At 38.8% G+C, this 19,289-nt stretch overlaps 1 protein-coding gene across 9 annotated transcripts in view; it reads left to right on the plus strand.

Moving 5' to 3' along the window:
* Positions 1-19,289, plus strand: part of GRIK1 (glutamate ionotropic receptor kainate type subunit 1) — a 221,483-nt gene that overhangs the window by 172,168 nt on the left and 30,026 nt on the right. For all 9 annotated transcript variants that reach the window (XM_089512115.1, XM_089512119.1, XM_089512120.1 and 6 more), the window contains 4 exons: positions 198-401; positions 1,655-1,878; positions 12,017-12,135; positions 18,970-19,187. In XM_089512115.1, the coding sequence (XP_089368241.1) occupies positions 198-401; positions 1,655-1,878; positions 12,017-12,135; positions 18,970-19,187 (765 nt within the window). The remainder of the gene's footprint in view (positions 1-197; positions 402-1,654; positions 1,879-12,016; positions 12,136-18,969; positions 19,188-19,289) is intronic.

Genomic DNA, 19,289 nt, shown 5'->3' on the forward strand with positions numbered 1-19,289 from the left:
TTGCTAGACTATATATATATATATATATATATATATAGAGAGAGAGAGAGAGAGAGAGAGAGAGAGAGAGAGAGAGAACTAAAATAGAACATATAATTTTGGCAAATATTTGGCAAAATATTTCTTATATTTTTTAAATTGATGTAATCTCAAACATATCCAGTTTCTCGCCAATGTCTTTGTGTCTTTTCATACAGGAAGATCCCTATGTAATGTACAAGAAATCTGACAAACCCCTTTATGGAAATGACAGATTTGAAGGATACTGTTTGGATTTATTGAAGGAGTTATCGAACATTTTAGGGTTCATCTATGAAGTGAAACTAGTGTCTGATGGTAAATATGGAGCCCAGAATGACAAAGGAGAATGGAATGGGATGGTGAAAGAACTCATAGATCATGTAAGATTGAATAATGGTATTTGCTATTGTACTCATTCCGTAATGTCCTAATACAAATATTTAAATTAGCAGACAATTTAAATCACTAGGAAGTCCTGTTGAGTTTACAGTAATAGGTTTTACTCTCACATAAGATTGTACTCTGAACAGCTACTTGAGAATTAGAGTGGGAAAGATATATTGTTTGTCAGGAAGATTTGTGGTTTTAAGTGTCTACATATGGTACATCCAGATTGATTGAAATGTTCCAGAGTTTATTCCTGTTCTTTCTGATCTTCTGTTAGAGAGCCATACATGTTTTGTTTATCCCAGAATATTTTCTGTCAGCCCCTGATATCATCAGAGACTTTTAACCATCTCCTTAAGTTGGTTTATTTTAAACCTACTGGTTTAAAATCAGAACAAACAGGAACAAAATCTGGGACTTCCTTGTCTTTTAAACCAGACTGAATATGTCCATAGAATGACATTCTCTTTTAAAAGAGCCCAACTATTCATTGTATGAATAGGGGGTCCATATCTCTTAAGAATGTTGAAGGCTCAGCATCTGAGTCACCTGCACTGTACACTTATATTTTCCACTTGAAAAATCCCCCATGAAAATGCCAACTTTAAAGTTCTTCAGATCTCTGCTCTGTGAGATTTTTGATTATGCATAACAGATTCTTTCCACTAGGATTTTACCAATACTGCTTCATTGTATCTTTACTGTAGTCACATAAACAAGGATGAAACTTTGGATTGTGCTTTAAAAATAGAAAAAATGATATAATTTAATACAGCGGTTTTCAACCTGTGGGTTACGATCCCTTTGGGGATGCCTAAGAGCATCGGAGAACACATATTTCTGATGGTCTTAGAAACTGAGACACCACAGTTTTGTGGTTGGGGGTCACCACAACATGAGGAACTGTATTAAAGGGTTGTGATATTAGGAAGGTTGAGAACCACTGCCTTAAGACATCACAGTACAACACACCGCACACAGTATTGTGATCTAATGAGTTTTATTATTGTAAAGTGAATAAAATGAAATTAGGATCTGAAGTTAGCTTTTCTTGCTATTGCTGCTGAATGAGAAAAGCCTCCTCCTCCCCTTTATCTGTGAGAAAATTTCCTCTTGTTTCTGTTAGCATGCTTTAACAAATAAGTGAAGAAATCAAAATACAATATGCTTGGATATATTTGTTTTGGTTTTGTTTTTGAGTGGAAATAAATATCTTAGAAGATCATTTTCTATTTTGTGTTCCCAGAAAGCTGACTTGGCAGTTGCTCCTCTTACTATTACCTACGTAAGAGAAAAAGTAATTGACTTTTCAAAACCCTTCATGACGTTGGGAATCAGTATTTTGTACCGAAAGCCTAATGGCACAAACCCAGGTGTTTTCTCCTTTCTAAACCCTCTTTCTCCTGATATTTGGATGTATGTCCTCCTAGCCTGCCTTGGAGTCAGTTGTGTTCTCTTTGTCATTGCAAGGTAAGTTCAAAAATCCAGGCTCACACAAAATGATGTGAATTACTTCCTTGCTATATGCTTGTCATGTAAATGATTCTTGTCTTAGAAATAATAACCCGTGATGTTCTGTGGATTGTTCTATGCTACAATATTGTGATCTAATGAGTTTTATTATTGTAAAAGCTGATCCTAAAAGATTTGTGAAATAATTGGGGTTTCTGCAATAATAAGAACTTAAGCTACAGTGGAACAGGCAAGAGCCATATTTATGTAGTCCTTTTCAACAAACTGGATAACCAACTACCTATAGGTAGCCCACAAGCCAGATATGAGTACCATGGTTCTCCCCACTAAATAATAATGTATTGATATCACTTATTTTAGAATCTTCTAAACTGTTCTTCTTTTAGACAGGTTCCAAGACAATGTACAAGACACTGAAAAATTATATTAAGCAGAATATTTTAGAACTAATAAAACTGAGGTACAATGAACTAAAACAAACAGTGCTTATTTGTATAGTAGGAGGCACTCCCTGAGATCCAAGTCATATACCACTTTCAAAGTTAACAGTGAAAGCAACTTGAATTTCACTGCAAGCATCTTGAATATTCAAAAGTGTTCAGGTAGCTTAGCAATTTAGAATTGGTCTTATGTGGCTCCACCTAGCAAATCTCACCAGAATTCCAGTGATTCATAAGTTGTCTTAAAGGCGTCTTCTAAGAATTTGATTGCACAATCTAGGTCTGACTAGTTTAGGATAGCTCCTTCCTCCCACTGCTGTCCCACAACCTTGTCCTTTCTGATGACTTTGTGATTGTTGCTGGGATTAAATGGGCTGCAGCAGAGATGCAATTCTTTTCTGAGTTTCTTCTTGAAGGAAGGAATGACTGCATCTTCTGCACAGAAAATTAGCAATTTTCTTCCCAGTGCAAGAAAGTATTGAAAACTACACTGTTTTTGAAGGCTGTTCAAAATTCAGGACTTATTCTATGCAAAATTCACACACAGCTGTTTTGCACAGAAAACACTACAACTTCTGCACAGGAAATTATATTTTTATAATGAAATATTATTTCCTCTACAGTTTTCTGTGCAAAATCACCATGTGAGAATTTTGTGTAGAATAAGTCCCAAACTGTGAATTCTTGGCAGTCCAGGATTCTTTTCATCGAGGTTTCTCAACACTTGACCAGTTTTTGAAAGATTTCCAAATATTATTTCCATTTCTTGCGGGGAAAGGGGGTGAGAAAACATTCTCATATAAGTAGATGCTCACTTATGCAGCACTGGGCACAACTCAAGTTCAATAGTGGTGGTCAAGGATACTTGAGAGACAGATTCCCCATCTCTAACCAATGTTTTCCTACAGTGCATAAAATAAAATAAAAATAAAACTTTTATTTATATCCCACTTTTTGTGAAAACAATTAAAGCAGCATACAGCATTTAAAATCATACAAACATATACACCGTATCCCCTCCTTAAAAAAGAATTAAACAATCAGAGTTAAAATTACATAAAAACATTAAATCTAATAACGATGGGCAGAATCATAACATATATCAAAATAGAGGTACTTGAAAATGGTAATTTTAAGCAAGTCATACTGTCTGCTTCTGCTTTAAACACTAAAATGAAAGAACATTTATAACAGTGGTTAGAATTCACTTAGGGACTTAGATCTTCATAAATGGACTTAAGTCTGGAGGAAATAGAATTGAGCAGCTTTGCAATGTACATATTCATCAAGGGGCTGCTGTTATGGCACTATATAAGGGAACCAGCAAAGTAAGCATTATGCATTAGACTGATTTACAATAGGACCAATGCACAACAGGACATTGGTAAAGAGCACTAATGCACATCTATAGTGCCCAGTGTGCATTGGAACACTCTTGCTGATGTCACATTACACATTTTTGCAGTTCACTATCAGGATTCCTTAGCTCTTCAGCTACATAGCTAAATATACATAAAGTTATACAATGTAAATATGATAGAGGATTCCAGCCTATATATTTGAAAATCCTATTCTGCTTAATTGTATGTGTCAGAGACAATAAAATATAACCCTTGGCTTCCATGCAAACCCCATACAAGGCTGTCAGAACCATTATTTATAGCCATAAACCCTCACAAACTCTGTTCACTGTACCATGAATTATAGATTTGATTCTGCATAGCTCACAGTCTCATACATGGCTAACAATCTGACTATCATTGACAGATTATTCCTCTCCTCCCCCGGTGTAATGAACCAAGACTGAAACTGGTAATATTTTCTTGCTAAATGAAATTCTGGTAAAATTAGATAGATAGATAGATAGATAGATAGATAGATAGATAGATAGATAGATAGATAGATAGATAGATAACTTGAAACTTCCTGATTCCCAGCAAGAGCTTGATTATACAGTTCCAAGGTCTGTGAAGCAAGTGACAATCTCCAAAGTCTGGAGTTGCCCAATTTGCCAAGTACTTTGGATCTCTACCTTTTTTTTTAAACTGGCAAAGCGTATATATTCTCAACATAACTCTGAATCGGCAGAAATTTACCAAATGTTTTTTCCTGGCATGGAGATGAAGTGATACAAAGAGCTTTTATCGACCACATTTTTGGCACACATGAAATGTGGTAGATAAAGAAGGGATTATTTTGATATATTATGATTATTACATAATAAACTTTATTTAAAAATATTGGATCATTCTGGCTACATGTACAAATTGGTTTTCACCATCCAAAAAGATGAATCTTTTTGCCATTCCTTTGTCAAAGACCTTTTTGATTGTTATTATTTTGAATATGTGGGATATTATCCATATGAAACACACGCACTATTGCAGCAGCACTGATACATACATACACACAGAAGTCATTACTTCTAAAAATATCAAATTTATCAAATTGTAGTATTAATTTTGGTGATAGAACTTTTAGAAGTTCTGCGGGGGGGGGGGTTACAACATAAAGTGGTGTTGGTGGCCAGTAATGCTGACAATTTTTAGTTAATTTTTAAAAAATAGTAGCTAACAATACAGTCTCTTTTCACTTTCAAATTTGCAACCATTGAATTACCGCACTGCACTCTTATGGTGCTGCTATTCCACTTCAGCTGCCCTGGCTGCATCCTGTTGCATTCTGGGATTTGCAGTAGAGGGAGAGAACTCTTAGGCTTCACTGAACTGCAAACCCCAGAATGCAACAGGAGGCAGCCAGAGCAGTAAAAGTGGACTAGCAGAACTGTAAGAGTGTAGTTCAGTAATGTGACCTATGATAAGCTTGAAAAACACTGGTAACCATGGTCATATGTTGTTGGAGTGGAGCATTAAGCAGCACTTGGACATTTTACTGTTTGGACCACAGCTCCCAGAATCCCCAAGCAACATGAGGGGCATACTGCCTAGGAACTATTGGGAGTGTAGCTCAAAAGGTAACTTTTCCAAGCTCGGCTGTGATGGAAGCTTGAACTCAAAAGAAAGTGAATATAATATTGTGCTACCTCCTGTGCACACATTCCTGTTGACATTTTCTTAAAACTTCCAAAAGAATTTATGTATGCACAGTGTTGTGCATGGTGGCTACCTCTCACTTCAGCAGAATTAGAGTTTAATCCAGTTTGATTTATTTCTTCTATAGCACAATACGTTAAGAGCCTCAGGCTTACACCGAGGTGAACAGAGAAAGGTGAATTGGATTAAGTGTCATATTTAAAGACTGTTTACACAATATTTGTACTTCTTAATGTTTGTCATAACTCTTTAATAATGAATTCCATGCAGTTAACAAACTTCCAATGCCTCCCAGAGACTGATGGCATTTTAAAAGAAAAACTAGGGACAGTGGAAGTGATAAAGAAAACAAAACAACAAATATTTTTTTACAAATTAGTTGTTAGTCTATAATAATTTTGTTCTATGTTTAACATAAATGTCAAAATGATCCCCTATGGCTGATGGATAGCTTTCTATGGGCTACTATAATTAGATAGCTACCATATTCCCTTCTTACCTACTCCTTTCCAGATAAATGGGAACATGCGCACATGTACACATAACAAAGAATCATATGGCAATTTAAAATCTAACACATTTGTGATGGCATACATTTTTGTGGACTAGTTTCCTCTTCAAATACATTCAATAGATACCATTGATCCAATATCCAGAAGAGCTTGACCTTATACCAAGACCCAACCAATGAGGTTTAGCTAATGTAAATTTTCTGCCTCCTGTAGGTCCATCATGCGGTATACAGGAAATGCAGTAAAGTGTGCAGTAGAGTGTACAACGTGTACAAAGCTGGAGAGAGTTCTTTCAGTTCAGCACTATATCTGTATTTATTTCAGATCACAACCAAAGGTTACATGGACAGCCATCATGAGGGCAAGCTATTTACAGTTTAAACTTATAATTTAAAATAGAATGTTTAGATTGGTTTTCTTAAAATCTATTCAACAGAAGGATTTGTTAAGACTGAAATTATTTTAACCCTTGCAGTTACTATTTGTTTCTTTGTTTTTGTTTGTTTGCTTCAGCAAGCAATATGCTTGTGCTTATGTAACCTCTCTTTAAAAACAAATGAAACACAATCCTCTGGGGATGGGGAGGGGGGAATCAGTGATTTGGTATCTACCAGTCCAAACACAGAATTGCCTCTTTTTATTTCCTCACTTTTAAGTTTCTCTGAACCAAAATGGGGCTTGAAAGAACTTTCCAAACAAAAGAGAGCATATGCACTTTTCTCACTGCTGTGATGGAAATAAAGTTGGAGATTCTATGGCGGGATACAGACGGGCAGGGGAAGACGTCTTGGAGGTGTATTCTGCTGAATACGGAGCCTCCAGACCGCCTGCCCCGGGGGCGTGGCTCAGGAGATGGGGCTTCAACATGGGGGGCAGTGAAGACTCCTCACCTGGGGCCATTTCTGACCCGCAGTTTCCAAACCGCCGCCTTGGAGGACGCTGCAAAGAGAGAGGCAGCTTCCTCACGGGCGGCCAAAAACGGGCCTTTTTTTTTTCTTTTGCCGGCTGGCGGATGTGCAGCTGCGCAGCTGCGGCGCTCAGCAGCGGCGGCAGAAAGCTTATGTGCACATTTAAAGCGCCCAAGCCCCTTTAAAACTTTTTCCCTCGCCCTGCCCAAGAACAATAGTGGTCTCCTGCCAGCTGGTGATCAGCTGGTGTTGGCATCCTTGTCCGCTTGCACGTTGCCAATGTCACCAGCATCATGGATGCCTCCTCTCCTTTGGTCCCCGCGCTCTTGCTGAATCTGCAATGCACAGCCACAGCTGTCGCCGCTGCCACCGCTGTCCCCCTGCCATCCCCCATCACCTCCCTTGTACATATGTAAATATTTAAAGTTTTAGGGGTTTTTATTGTTAGGTGAAAATGGCACAGGAATGTGTGTAGGGGTTCACTTTAAATTCCAAACTTTCCCCGATTTTAGCAGCGCATGCGTACATGTTGCTCTAGGGTTAGGGTTAGGGTTAGGGTTAGGGTTAGGGTTAGGGTTAGGGTTACGAGTCTTAAAATGCGCTGCAGCTGTGCTGCAGCTTCCACACCTGCATGGCAGCTGACGCTGCAATTAAAGCCTGACTGCAAACTGCGCATGTTCCAGGACCCCGACTCATTATGTGACGCAGCAGACACGGAGCTTTTAAATGGGCAACTTAAATTAGCAGCGTAACAATTCTGGCGTACTGGTGCAGCAGCTTACAGACGGAGCTGCGCATCATACAGAAAAGAAACGGGGAAAAGCAGCACCTTTTTAATGCTGCTTCTTCCCGCTTGGGGCATGCAGGCGGCGTGTTCATGGCGGCATTCAGGTAAGGGCCGTCTGAAGGCTCTACCTTCATGACGTCATGAACACACCCCTTTTTGCCCATCTGTATCCCGCCTATATCAAGCAAATGGAGTGTAACACTCCACCCATGCTGTTCCTTGTCCAGCCCCCACATTACATGGGTCACAAGATCCCATCCCCTTTGTGCCCCATCCCAAACCTTTCCCCTGCAACTGTCAGACCCCAAGAAAGGCTGCCCTGATGAAGGAGAGGCAAGGCATGCTCAGCAGGGAAAGGGATTGTGTGTGCACTCACAAATGGAGAGCCCTTCCCCATGAAGCTACATTGTCTCAATTGCCTCCTCCCTGCCTCCTTGCTAGACTGAAAATTGGAGATGGCTCCTCCACCTTTAATAGTTGTGTGGAACAGAGAATTTCAGCATATAAATCAAAGGTGATCAATGCACTCTCATCAGCCCTAGCCAATGTGACAAGTGATGATAGGAGTTGTCATCTTACAACTTCTGGGGGGTCACAAGTTCTCTATCTAGATAAAAATTAAATGAGCATGGCTTTACTTTGGAATTACCATGCATGAGAAGCACTGAAAATACACTTTTGTTTTTTCCAAATGCTGTAAATTCATAAGCACTGTAATTTTTTTAAAAAACAAAAACAACCTATACATTGAGGTGGGGTGGCAGCAATTTGATGTCCTTACAAAGATGCTGTTTACTCTTAGGTCTGGCCCTGGTTCAGCAGCCTGCCTTGTCCATAAGGAAGCCAGGGTTCATTTTTTTTTTTTTTTTTTAGATTTGTGTTTTGCATATCATTTGGAAGGAACTTTCTTCTACATCTGCTTTCAGGCACAATGGCACCAAACATATTTTCCACAATTATCTTCTATTCCAAGGATACGTTCTCAGCACTGGTATTGCTGACTGCTGCCAATTTTTATTCTGTTCTTTCAGTATACTAGGCCTGCAGATTCTGGCCCGTTCCGCACAGGCAAAAAGTACGTACTAGGTATGTACTAGGGTTACGAAAGGGCATCCCTTCCGGACGCACTAACCCTAGTACGCACCTAGTACATACAAAATGGTGGCGCCCTATACACATGGGCACCGCCATTTTGACATCGCAGACGCTTAGCGTCCACACATTGCGGTGCAGTAATGACGCCGCAAGTGCGCCATTGGCACCTTGCGGCGTCATTACCGTGCCACAAAAAGAAGCCGCTTTTTGCGGCTTTTTTTTCTACCACTGGGAATCCTTCCCATTTGGAGGCTGAGGCTTCCTGGCAGCGGAAATGGAGGCGCCGGCAGACCGCCCTTTTTGGGCGGTCTGTAAAGCACCTCAGATATATTTGTCTGAAAGTGATGGTGGCTGGGAACTATAGCAGGGAAGCACAGCAGCAGTAAGTGGGACAATAAGTTGAAAAGGAAAGCAGACAGATCATACAAAATTGTCTTCTGGGTGTGAGGACTATCCTTGTGTTAAAATAATTAGACTCACTGGGCTAGTCCCAACCAAAGCAGACCCAGAGAAACAATGGGACTTGTGTAAGCATTGATTTAACAAATCCCATTGATTCAATTTATCACTTTTATTTGGAAATGAGAGTTGGATTTATCCTGCCTCTTTCAATACAAGTCTTCTTTTAGTCTTCCATCTACAGCTCAAGACCTTAATGTTTATATGTTTTAAAATGCATTTTTATAATGCATGCAAGGTTTTTTATCTTGAATCCTTATCCTGTATTTTTTTTAAAAAAAATACCTATTGTACCAGTAATTATAATGTTATTTAACTAACAGCATCCAAAATGACAAACTGTTTCAGTTTACTGCCTTCATTATTATCTACATTCATTGCTTCAAGCCTAGCACAGCACTCTAGTTGCAAGAGTGCATAAATCCAAAGCTTAATTATATTGTTAAACTGGCAATTAAAATGTACTGGCATGGTGTTGTCAATTAAAGCCATATTCATAAACATCACAATAAAAGTATGTCCTACAGTTGGGAGAATTAGCAGCAGGAATGGTTTCGTAGCTACAAAAAGCCTTAAAGTAATTTTGGAAAGTATTTGATAGTATTATATGAAACATTAGTTTCCAGGCACTGTACAAGGTGTTCGTGATGACATTTAAAGCCCTTCATGGCTTGGGTCCAGCCTACTTGTGGGATTGCCTTCTTCCCTGTAATCTGCCCTACGCACTTAAGTCCTCTGGGAAAAATTTACTACAGCCAAGAAAGACTAGGCTGGCTGCAGTTACCCAGAGGGCTTTTTATCTGCTGCTCCCAAATTATGGAATGGCCTGCCGGAGGAGATCTGACATATTACCAACCTTGATGGCTTTAAAAAAGCTGTCAAGACGGATCTTTTCTGACAGACCTTCCCTGAATGACTGATTCAGTCACTCCCACTGATATGGACTATCCTAATGACTAACCCATGATGTCCTGTTCTTGAGATTGTTTTAATGATTTTAAATGTATTTTACTATAGTCATTGTATAGTCACTGGGATTTATTTTATTGTGTTATATACTTTTTACTGATATAAGCCATCTCAATCTTGTTGAAGAGGCAGGATAGAAAGTATTATTATTATTATTATTATTATTATTATTATTATTTATAGAATGCAATACAACATAGTGTTCATTATTAATTTTTATTTTCAATTAGTAAAAGAAAAGTTCTAATTTCTTCCAAAGCATTCCTGCATGGCAGGGGGTTGGACTGGATGGCCCTTGCGGTCTCTTCCAACTCTATGATTCTATGATTCATTTCCCAGTATTCTCTCATTGTTGCAACAAATATTTATTAATCTTATTTCCACAACCATGTGCCAATAAAGTAAGAGGGATCTACAAGCAGAAATCCATTTCTGTGTGTAGTCATGCTCTGGCAGATGTATACAGCATAAATGGAGGGGAGGGGGTAGCTGTTACTTTTAGGATGCCTGAATGAAGTATAGTCTCTATGCATACACAGTTCCTGTGTGTATATGGCTTCACCAATGGATAGCATGATCAGAGTCCCTTGGAACTCCAAGAAATCAGATTGTTCTGTACATGGAGATGCTAGTTCTCATGCCAGAAGAGCTACATTAAAGAGAAAAGTCTAAGGAAGGGACAGGTTAAGTTTCAAAAGCTGAAGATCAGAAGGGGTAGAGGAAGACAGTGTCATCCAAGGTGGAAGTCAGATTCCAAAAGCAGTGGGTTGGCAGAAGCTGGCACACAGCCTAATGGGGCCTCTCACAGTGAGACATTTCTCCTTCTGAAGTCCCAGGCTCAGCATTTATTTTACAGGAACTGGTGATGCTGGTTTTGTCTCTGAGTTTCATTGACTGGGGGCTAAATGTGACAGTAGCACATGGTACCTCTGATTATTCAATTTTCAAGACTTATAACAAACATTTAACCCTCACAGCTCTAGAAAGAAGGCGACAAAGTATGGTTGATGAGCACCCTGGTTCGTCTCTTACCTTATCCCCCAGTATCATACACTTCTTAGAAACTGTCACAAAGTTCTTTATAATTAATATTTCTCTTAAATGCATGATTACTCTAGATTAAGATAGTTGGGGCAATGAACAGTTTAGAAGATGGGGCCTAGTTCTAGTTCCTAGCTAATTCTAGGGGCTGAAATACATATTCACAGCATATACTGGGGTTATACTTTTTGCTTATGTGGGTGGGAGGGTGGATAGACAGGTACAGTTTACACATACATGCATGCACACAATATGAAAATGAGAAAATAATCTCTGAACATAAAAAGATTCCATACCAGAAATCTATCAGCTGTATCCACTTGTTGATCCTTTAGTACATTTCTACCCCCATGACTTCAAGTATCTGGTGATACTTATCACTCCTTCACAATGTATCAACAGGAAATAACTGATGGGTAGCTGGTCCCAGTACTGATCCAGAGATCTGTTTGATCACAAATGGACTGGGTCAGGCTGCATTACACAGAAGAGCTTTCAGAATTATTGCAATTCAAAGAATACTTCTATTTCCTTTTTAAAAAATATCATAATGTGTCTGTTAGAAGGTATCAGGTAAAAGCAGTTCTTATCTTTGAAAGATGGAGTAGGCATATCTGGGTTCATAATCAAAGTACAATAACAACAATGAATGGAAGGAGGTCTCTGGCTGGAAATAGAGCTCTGTCTGCATTGCAAGGCTGCTTTGGAGTTTTCATGCCGTGGCTGTACATTTATGAATATGGCCTTAATTTTGTTTTTCTTTTATTTTCCTCATTAATCTTTGCATTTTGTGCATTGTTCAGCAGGTTTGCTGGTGCCGTCTGTATTTTTTTACCTGATGTTCACAAACTGTTTCTGTTAACTACCACAGGTTTACACCCTATGAGTGGTATAATCCCCACCCGTGCAACCCTGACTCAGATGTGGTGGAAAACAATTTTACTTTGCTTAATAGTTTCTGGTTTGGAGTTGGAGCTCTCATGCAGCAAGGTACACCGGTTACACTTCATTTCTGCACACATCCCACAGTCTGCTCAAGGGCTTCTGTGCTGGTAAACTCCACCATTTGTAGCTCTAGCATATACTGTAAAACCTGAACTAGAAAGGAGACATGCAAAAGCATATGTATATTTATGAATGTGACAAATAGTACTTTTGGGGGAGAAATGAAACTGGCACCCTTTGTGATGCAAAATAAATCTACAGAAGGTCTAAGCCCAAAAAATCATTTTGTTAGAATCCTTATTTAAGCATTTGTCAAATTTATATTGTTTTCTCTTTTTTTAAAAAAAAATCCCAAACTTACTTAACGGCTTTTCCACAGGTCTAAGGTTTTGCCTCATGTCAGTGTGTCCAGCCTGTGACACCCACAACATCCTAACTGCTGTTGATTCTGGAAACTTCACAGAGATGCTCACTTGACAGTAAAAGGAAATGAGATGCACTTGATATGGAGAATCTGCCCAGTATATCTACTGGCCATGTGTGTGTGTATGTGGTGTACTCATTCTGAGCCCTCTGTTACTAAGCTTTTGCCTCTGAATGAGGTGTGTGTTCAGAATATATGTTTAATTATTGTGAACCCCCTCAAAAATGACAACACACTGCAAAAGCTTCCCAAGTAGCAAAACATTTTAATAAAGAAATATGAGTACAAAACATCCCTCGCAGAAATATTGATCTCTTCACAATTGATGGCTTGGTAAAAATTGAAATGCACAACTTCATAAGCCTGGTGTTGCTAACAGCAGTGGGCTATTGACCATTGATTTAATGGGGGTAGGCTGTTTCCCATGTTACATCAGGCATTTGTTGCTGTAAGAAAGAAGGTGGGCATACAGCAGAACATTCGTACTCATAGAATGGATTGTATCCAAGATCAACCAACAGAGTAAGTTCTTTGTCCTGGTTTGTCAGTAAAAACAGAGAGAAAGGTTTTACAGTATCAGGCAGGTGTGTGTCTATAGTTGTGACTGCTTTGTGTGTGTGAGTGGCAAACTACTTTGTGTTCTGAATGGCCTGCCTTTTTTGGAGTTTACCATCATCCACAGCAAACTGTGGGATGTCGTGCCTACTTGTTACCACTACCTTGGGTACATGACAGTCAGCCCCAACCAGACTCTGCTTGTCTTTGAAGAAGCTTTAAAAATAAAAACAAAACCAAAAAAAATGTTTTGTAAGTTGAAGTGAATGTTTCCATGTACAAACTTGTGGTACGTGTGGACTGTAAGTGCACCATCATTAACATGTAGAGTTTGAACAAGAGATGAATGGTTGCTAACCTCTGCATCTATTGTTATGCTCTTTCTTGTTAACAGAAGCTGCTTGTTGTGCTTGATTGGAAGTCATGGGTTTATTAAATTTTAAAATGTGATGATCAGACTTTCTCTTTTCTACAGAGCGTGAGCAAAGTCTGGATCAGGATTGGCTGTCATGTCTGCCATAAAAAGGCACTAGAGAGTCTTCAGCAAGTATTGTCTCTGACTCTGGTTCTTGATAATAGCATTATTTTCTTATCCCTCTTCTCTAAATCTGCAATGCAGAAATAGCATCTTCTTTAAAAGGTCCCCGAAACATGGCATACCTGGCAGATTAACTGGAAGTGCATAAAGAGCTACACAAGTCATGTTTCCTTACTCACAAGCCTATTTAATGACAATGAAATCACTTTGAAGTAAGTAAGGCATGTCATTGTGAACTGGAAGCTACTGTAAATTAAGGGTATACTGCACTGTTAGGTTGCTAGCTTATGCAGAGTTTCTTGGGAATAAATTCCATTAAATGCAATGGGAATTTCCTCCAAGAAAAAATACATGTAAATGATCAGGCTTTTAAGAATATTAGACTCAAAGAGAATGTTCAGCCCTAGTTCGTTCCATATGCTACAACTGCAATACACATCTAGAGTTCAGCAACCAGTGGATCTTGGCTCATCCGCTTCATAGGGATGAATGAGGTAACAAGGTGTGCAGGTGAGGCTCACCCATAATTAGGGAAAGCTGTATATATAAATCCTTTGTGCATACAGCAGGGCCTGGAGAAATCCTTGTATTCAAGTTACAGGCTACATTTCCATTAAAAATCCCTCTTTTTTGAAAAACTGGACTGCATTTCACTCAAAGTTACACACTTAATAGTTTTGCTGAGTTGGCAATGAAACTGGTGAACCAACATGACCCTATGAGCCAATAGCCTGCTTTCAGCATTTTCTTTGGTTGAGATGTTTGTGGATGTACATCCACTGACTCCTTGGAGGATAAGCAGTTTTCCAAGCAAATCTAATCTGAGTAAAGTACACTTTTGCTTTCATATGAGCAACTGACTTTCCTTGTGACAGAAAATCAAGGGGAAATGATAGTTAATGACAAAAATAGGAGATTATCAGAACCTCTCAATGCTCTGTTGACGAACAGCTATGGGCCATTATTATTACCCCACATATTCCGTAAAGTAAGGCATTATGTCAGCGTCAACATAATTTATATTCCTTTGCTGAGCTTTCAGTAAATAATGTTTTCATGAAGAACTGAATCAGCATTCTTTCCCTTTTTTACTATCTGGATTAGTGGCAGGTTAAAACTAAAAACAGAATCTTTGGAAGAAAAAACACCATGATTTATTTTGTAAATAAAATTTCTTGCTAAATAGAATGTCCAAAGAAAAACTGAAATGTAGATTTGGGTTTTCAAAATCCTTATAAAATTAGTAGAATTCTTTGAATAAAATCCACGACATGTCTATTAAGTAGTTAGCCATGTTAAAATCAATTGGTCTTTCTTCTGAGTAAACATGGTTAAGATAGCTCTGTCATTCAGCCATCAAACTTTTATTGCACATAGTTAGTGAACCTGGGTGGGGATGATCACCCACATCCATTCCAAAAATGAATGGAGCATTAAACACATTAGCTTCATATCAGCATTAGCTGTATACGTGAATTGACTAGATGGATGTCCCATGCTGGCAAATCTTATTTTTTAATGTAAACAAAGAGTTACAGTCATGGCATAGTTATGCTTAGAACAGATCCTTGGAATCAATGATTATTATTATTATTATTATTATTATTATTCTTTATGTAGCGCTATGGGACACAAATCTCATTAACTTGAGTGAGTCAGCTCTAAGTCTGGAACTAACCCATTGAAAACATAGTGTTATACCATTGGTGGAAGAGACACTGTTGATGGCACTGATTTTCCTCCTCATTCTTCTCCAATGGCCCCATCTACTACGGATAGTTGGGGGAAGCCTGCTGAGCAAATATGGGGTGTAAATGCAATGAGGAGAAGCCCATTTGTGTACCATAGAATGGAACGTATAGGCTCCACCTTTAAGCATCTTTTAGGAAACCATTTACACTTGGCAAGATTGCCCATAAAACAGATGCTCTGATTCCATTGATATGTATAGCACCAACAGAGTAGAAAAGAAGACATCATCTTAGTTCTAAATCATCATAGCAAATTCCCACTGATCTCCCTAGACCAATGCATATATCAACATGCCTAAGGCATTAAATCATCCACCAAACACATTTTTTTGGCAAAAAGCTTATTTATATGGAGTGAAGTTGTAACTGAAAACTCTCATTTGGAAAAAATATTGCCTTTTTTCCTGCATATTATGGGCTGAAATGAAAGTTCATAAGCTACTAATGCTCACCAAATAAATCTGACAAGAACTTTATGTTTATAGAACTTGCATATAGATACCACAGAGTTCTCTTAGACAGTACAGGACTTCAGTGCCAACAAAGCTTTGTGAATGAATGAGATTGCTATGCTTAGTATATTTATAGTATCCAGTTTAGGAAGCATGGGCTTCATTCCTACTGAATTCATAACTGACTCAGAGTCTCTAAACTCAGAGAAAAGACAAAGCATACAGAGGGTGTGCAGTGTTGTACATGGCTGCAAATGTGTCCTTATCACACGAGAAAAGAAAGGTGAAATGAATTGGGAGAGTAGAAGCTTTTTCCATGCCGCCCCACATGCTGTCATAGCACTTCCGTTCTCTTCCCAAGGGGAGATGGTTCTCAAAGTGTGCCTTTTGCTGAAAAGATTTTTTCCAGTGGAACAAAAGCCATGCTTTGTTGACAGCCTCTCCTTGGGAAGAGAACAGAAGTGCTATGATGGCATGTGGAGTAGCACAGAGAAAGCTGCTACTCTCCCAGTCTATTTTGCCTTTCTTTTCTTGTGTGGTTAAAGTCCTTAGATGAACAGGAAAGACAAGCATACAAATACTTAACCAATGCCTCCTCCTCTCTTCTATTTATACCTCATATTGTATTAGAGCTGGGAAGCATTACGCTTAGACTGCAACTTTCAGAATCTCTTATACATGCTGTCTATGTGTTTTTGGAAGCTAGTTTTCAAAACAAAACATAACAAAATCTTTCCCAAGACCAGACTACAGCTTGTGCATATGAGTTAGTGATTAATGCCCGCAGTTGGAAGCCAAAGCAAGTATAACATTAGTTGCACAGATGCACTTAGAATTCACATTTTCAAAATGGCAAGCACAGGGAAGCCTGAACAATCTTGCATCTAAGAACAGAGAGAGGTTTAATCATTTGTGCCAATAGGACCTTCCTTTGAAATGCAGTACTGGAGAAGTAATACTTCTCAGGGGCTGCATCTACACTACAGAATTAATGCATTATGACATAACTTTAACTGCCATGGCTCAATGCTATGGAATTCTGAGATTTGTAGTTTTGAGAAATATTTAGCCTGCTTTATCAGAGTTCTGGTGCCACAACCAACTACAAATCCCTGGATTCCATCAGATGGAGACATGATAGTTGAAGTGGTGTCAAACTTCATTAATTCTGCTGTGTGGCAGAGCCAGAGATCCCTGGGCCCTAGGGACTTCAGGACCCTGGGAACTTTCTTTTCTCACCACCACCACCCCAAATAGTCCCAGGGTTACTAAGGCCTCCCTGCATCTTCTATATGTAGAACAAAAGAACAAACATTTGTTAGTTGTACGGTTCTCAAACATCCTTGTACCAGGGTACTTTACTGAATTTCTCTAGATGGAACAGGAAACTGAGGTGGAATCAAACAAGGAAGGGGAAAATGGAGGGAATGGACAGAGAAGAGCAACATACATAGCTTGAACCAAATTTAATTTGTTAATATGTTTGTCTATCAGTTCACTTATAAAAAAAAACATATAGCCTGCCAGTAAATCTTCAAAATGTGTTTCGGGTCACCTTTTAATGTTAGGTTGAAACTAGCCCTGTGCCAAATGGGGCAGGGGCAGGGGGTAATTATTTCAATATATTTATCAGCAATAAGGTTAGATAATGCTGAATATTTCATGTGGGAGAGTTTTGCTTTTAACAATTAAATACCATGCAGAATATCCATTTATTGTCCTAAGCTTGTCGCATCTTGCATTGCTTCACTGCTGCTTCTGCTATTGTCTTAAAATGTCAAACTACCACTTTTTAAGTGATGTGTTATATGGCTATTCATCTCAATAATCAATACAGTCAATCATCAACACAATCATTATTACTAAATCATCACACAGACACTATGACATAGGGATGCCTTTCGAACTTTCCTCATATCTTGATTATATACTTAAAGGACAGTCAGGTTTTCTCTTTTTCCGCCATCTTTCCCATCCAGGCCCTGCCTTCTACAGCATAGGACTTTGAGCAATCATGGAGTGATATGAGGGGTGAGGGCATCGCCCCCCCCCTAGGAATTCTGGCCACCCATGAAATGTTTCTTCAGTCCCCAAAATTCAAGCATGGCAGTAACTTAAAATGTCCGCTGAGGGTTTAGAAATATAGTTCCTGCATCCAAAGAAAAGGAGCAAGGAAAGTGACCAAGGGAATGTAAGCACAGCAAATACAGGAGTCCTAGGTGTAAAGGATCTTCAATTTCTCAGCCTCTGCAATGCCAGAGAATTTAAGGACTGAAAGGAAATTTCATTTGGGGAGAATAGAATTCTTATTTGGAGGAACAATTCTTGTATCTGCCCACCCTCCCCAATAGCTAGCCCTGGATACAATGACTAAAGCAGGGGTAGGCAACCGTTTTGAGCCGGGGGCCGGGTTGCTGTCCCTCAGACAACTGGGGGGCCGAAGCCAAAAAATAAATAATTAAATAATTTTTAAAAAATTAAATAAATAAATAAACTGGGACAAATGTAGGACAACATTTTCAAATGGTGGACACTTTTTTAAAAAAAAGTGCAGGACACGCAAAAAAAATTGCTGATTTTTTAAAAAATGTTAATATAAATGCATGTTTCTGAGGCATCTATAGACAATTGCCCCCTTGCCCCTGCGCGCGAGAGGCCAAAGGACCTGGTGGCAATCGGCGGCAGGACCGGGCTGGGGCCGGTCCCAAGGCCTCACTGGGCCGCATCCGGCCCGTGGGCCGCAGGTTGCCTACCCCTGGACTAAAGCAAAGACTTAATACTCAAATATTAAAAGACATGAGATTTAAAGGTTGATACTCCAATACTGGCCATATTTATTATAATAATATCAATGAAATCTGTTTCCAATTGAGTGTGCCCATCATTATAACCATTCATGTTTCTGGGGAAAGCAATTAAAATAGATATTAATATTTTAGTGTTCCAACCTAAGGACATCAATATGTTTATCATCAAACACTTCATATATCATTTTAAGTGTATGTCTCTATGTTTAGTTAGCTCTATATATTTGGGATTATCACATCAAATCATTTTTCTTCCACTGTTCTTGATACACATGAAAAATCACATTACATAGCAGGAACCCGAAATGTCTACAGCTGATTGTAATACAAATGTTTTGATGGTATTCTACAGGATCAGAGCTGATGCCCAAAGCTCTTTCCACCAGAATAGTTGGAGGAATATGGTGGTTTTTCACCTTAATCATCATATCGTCCTACACTGCAAATTTGGCTGCTTTTTTGACTGTTGAGAGAATGGAATCTCCCATTGATTCAGCTGATGATTTGGCAAAGCAAACTAAGATAGAATATGGGGCTGTTAGAGATGGATCAACAATGACTTTCTTCAAGGTAAGATTATACCAAAAAATTTGTACTGTTAAGTAAAATAGTAGCACCCAGTTATTGCATTAAATTGTAATAGGAAAAAAAGAAAAAGAAACCATTAACCCT

The sequence above is a fragment of the Sceloporus occidentalis genome, unplaced genomic scaffold, assembly GCF_023333645.1.
Source record: "Sceloporus occidentalis isolate IW3139 unplaced genomic scaffold, rSceOcc1.0.p SCAF_2, whole genome shotgun sequence".
NCBI classification, from domain to species: Eukaryota; Metazoa; Chordata; class Lepidosauria; order Squamata; family Phrynosomatidae; genus Sceloporus; species Sceloporus occidentalis.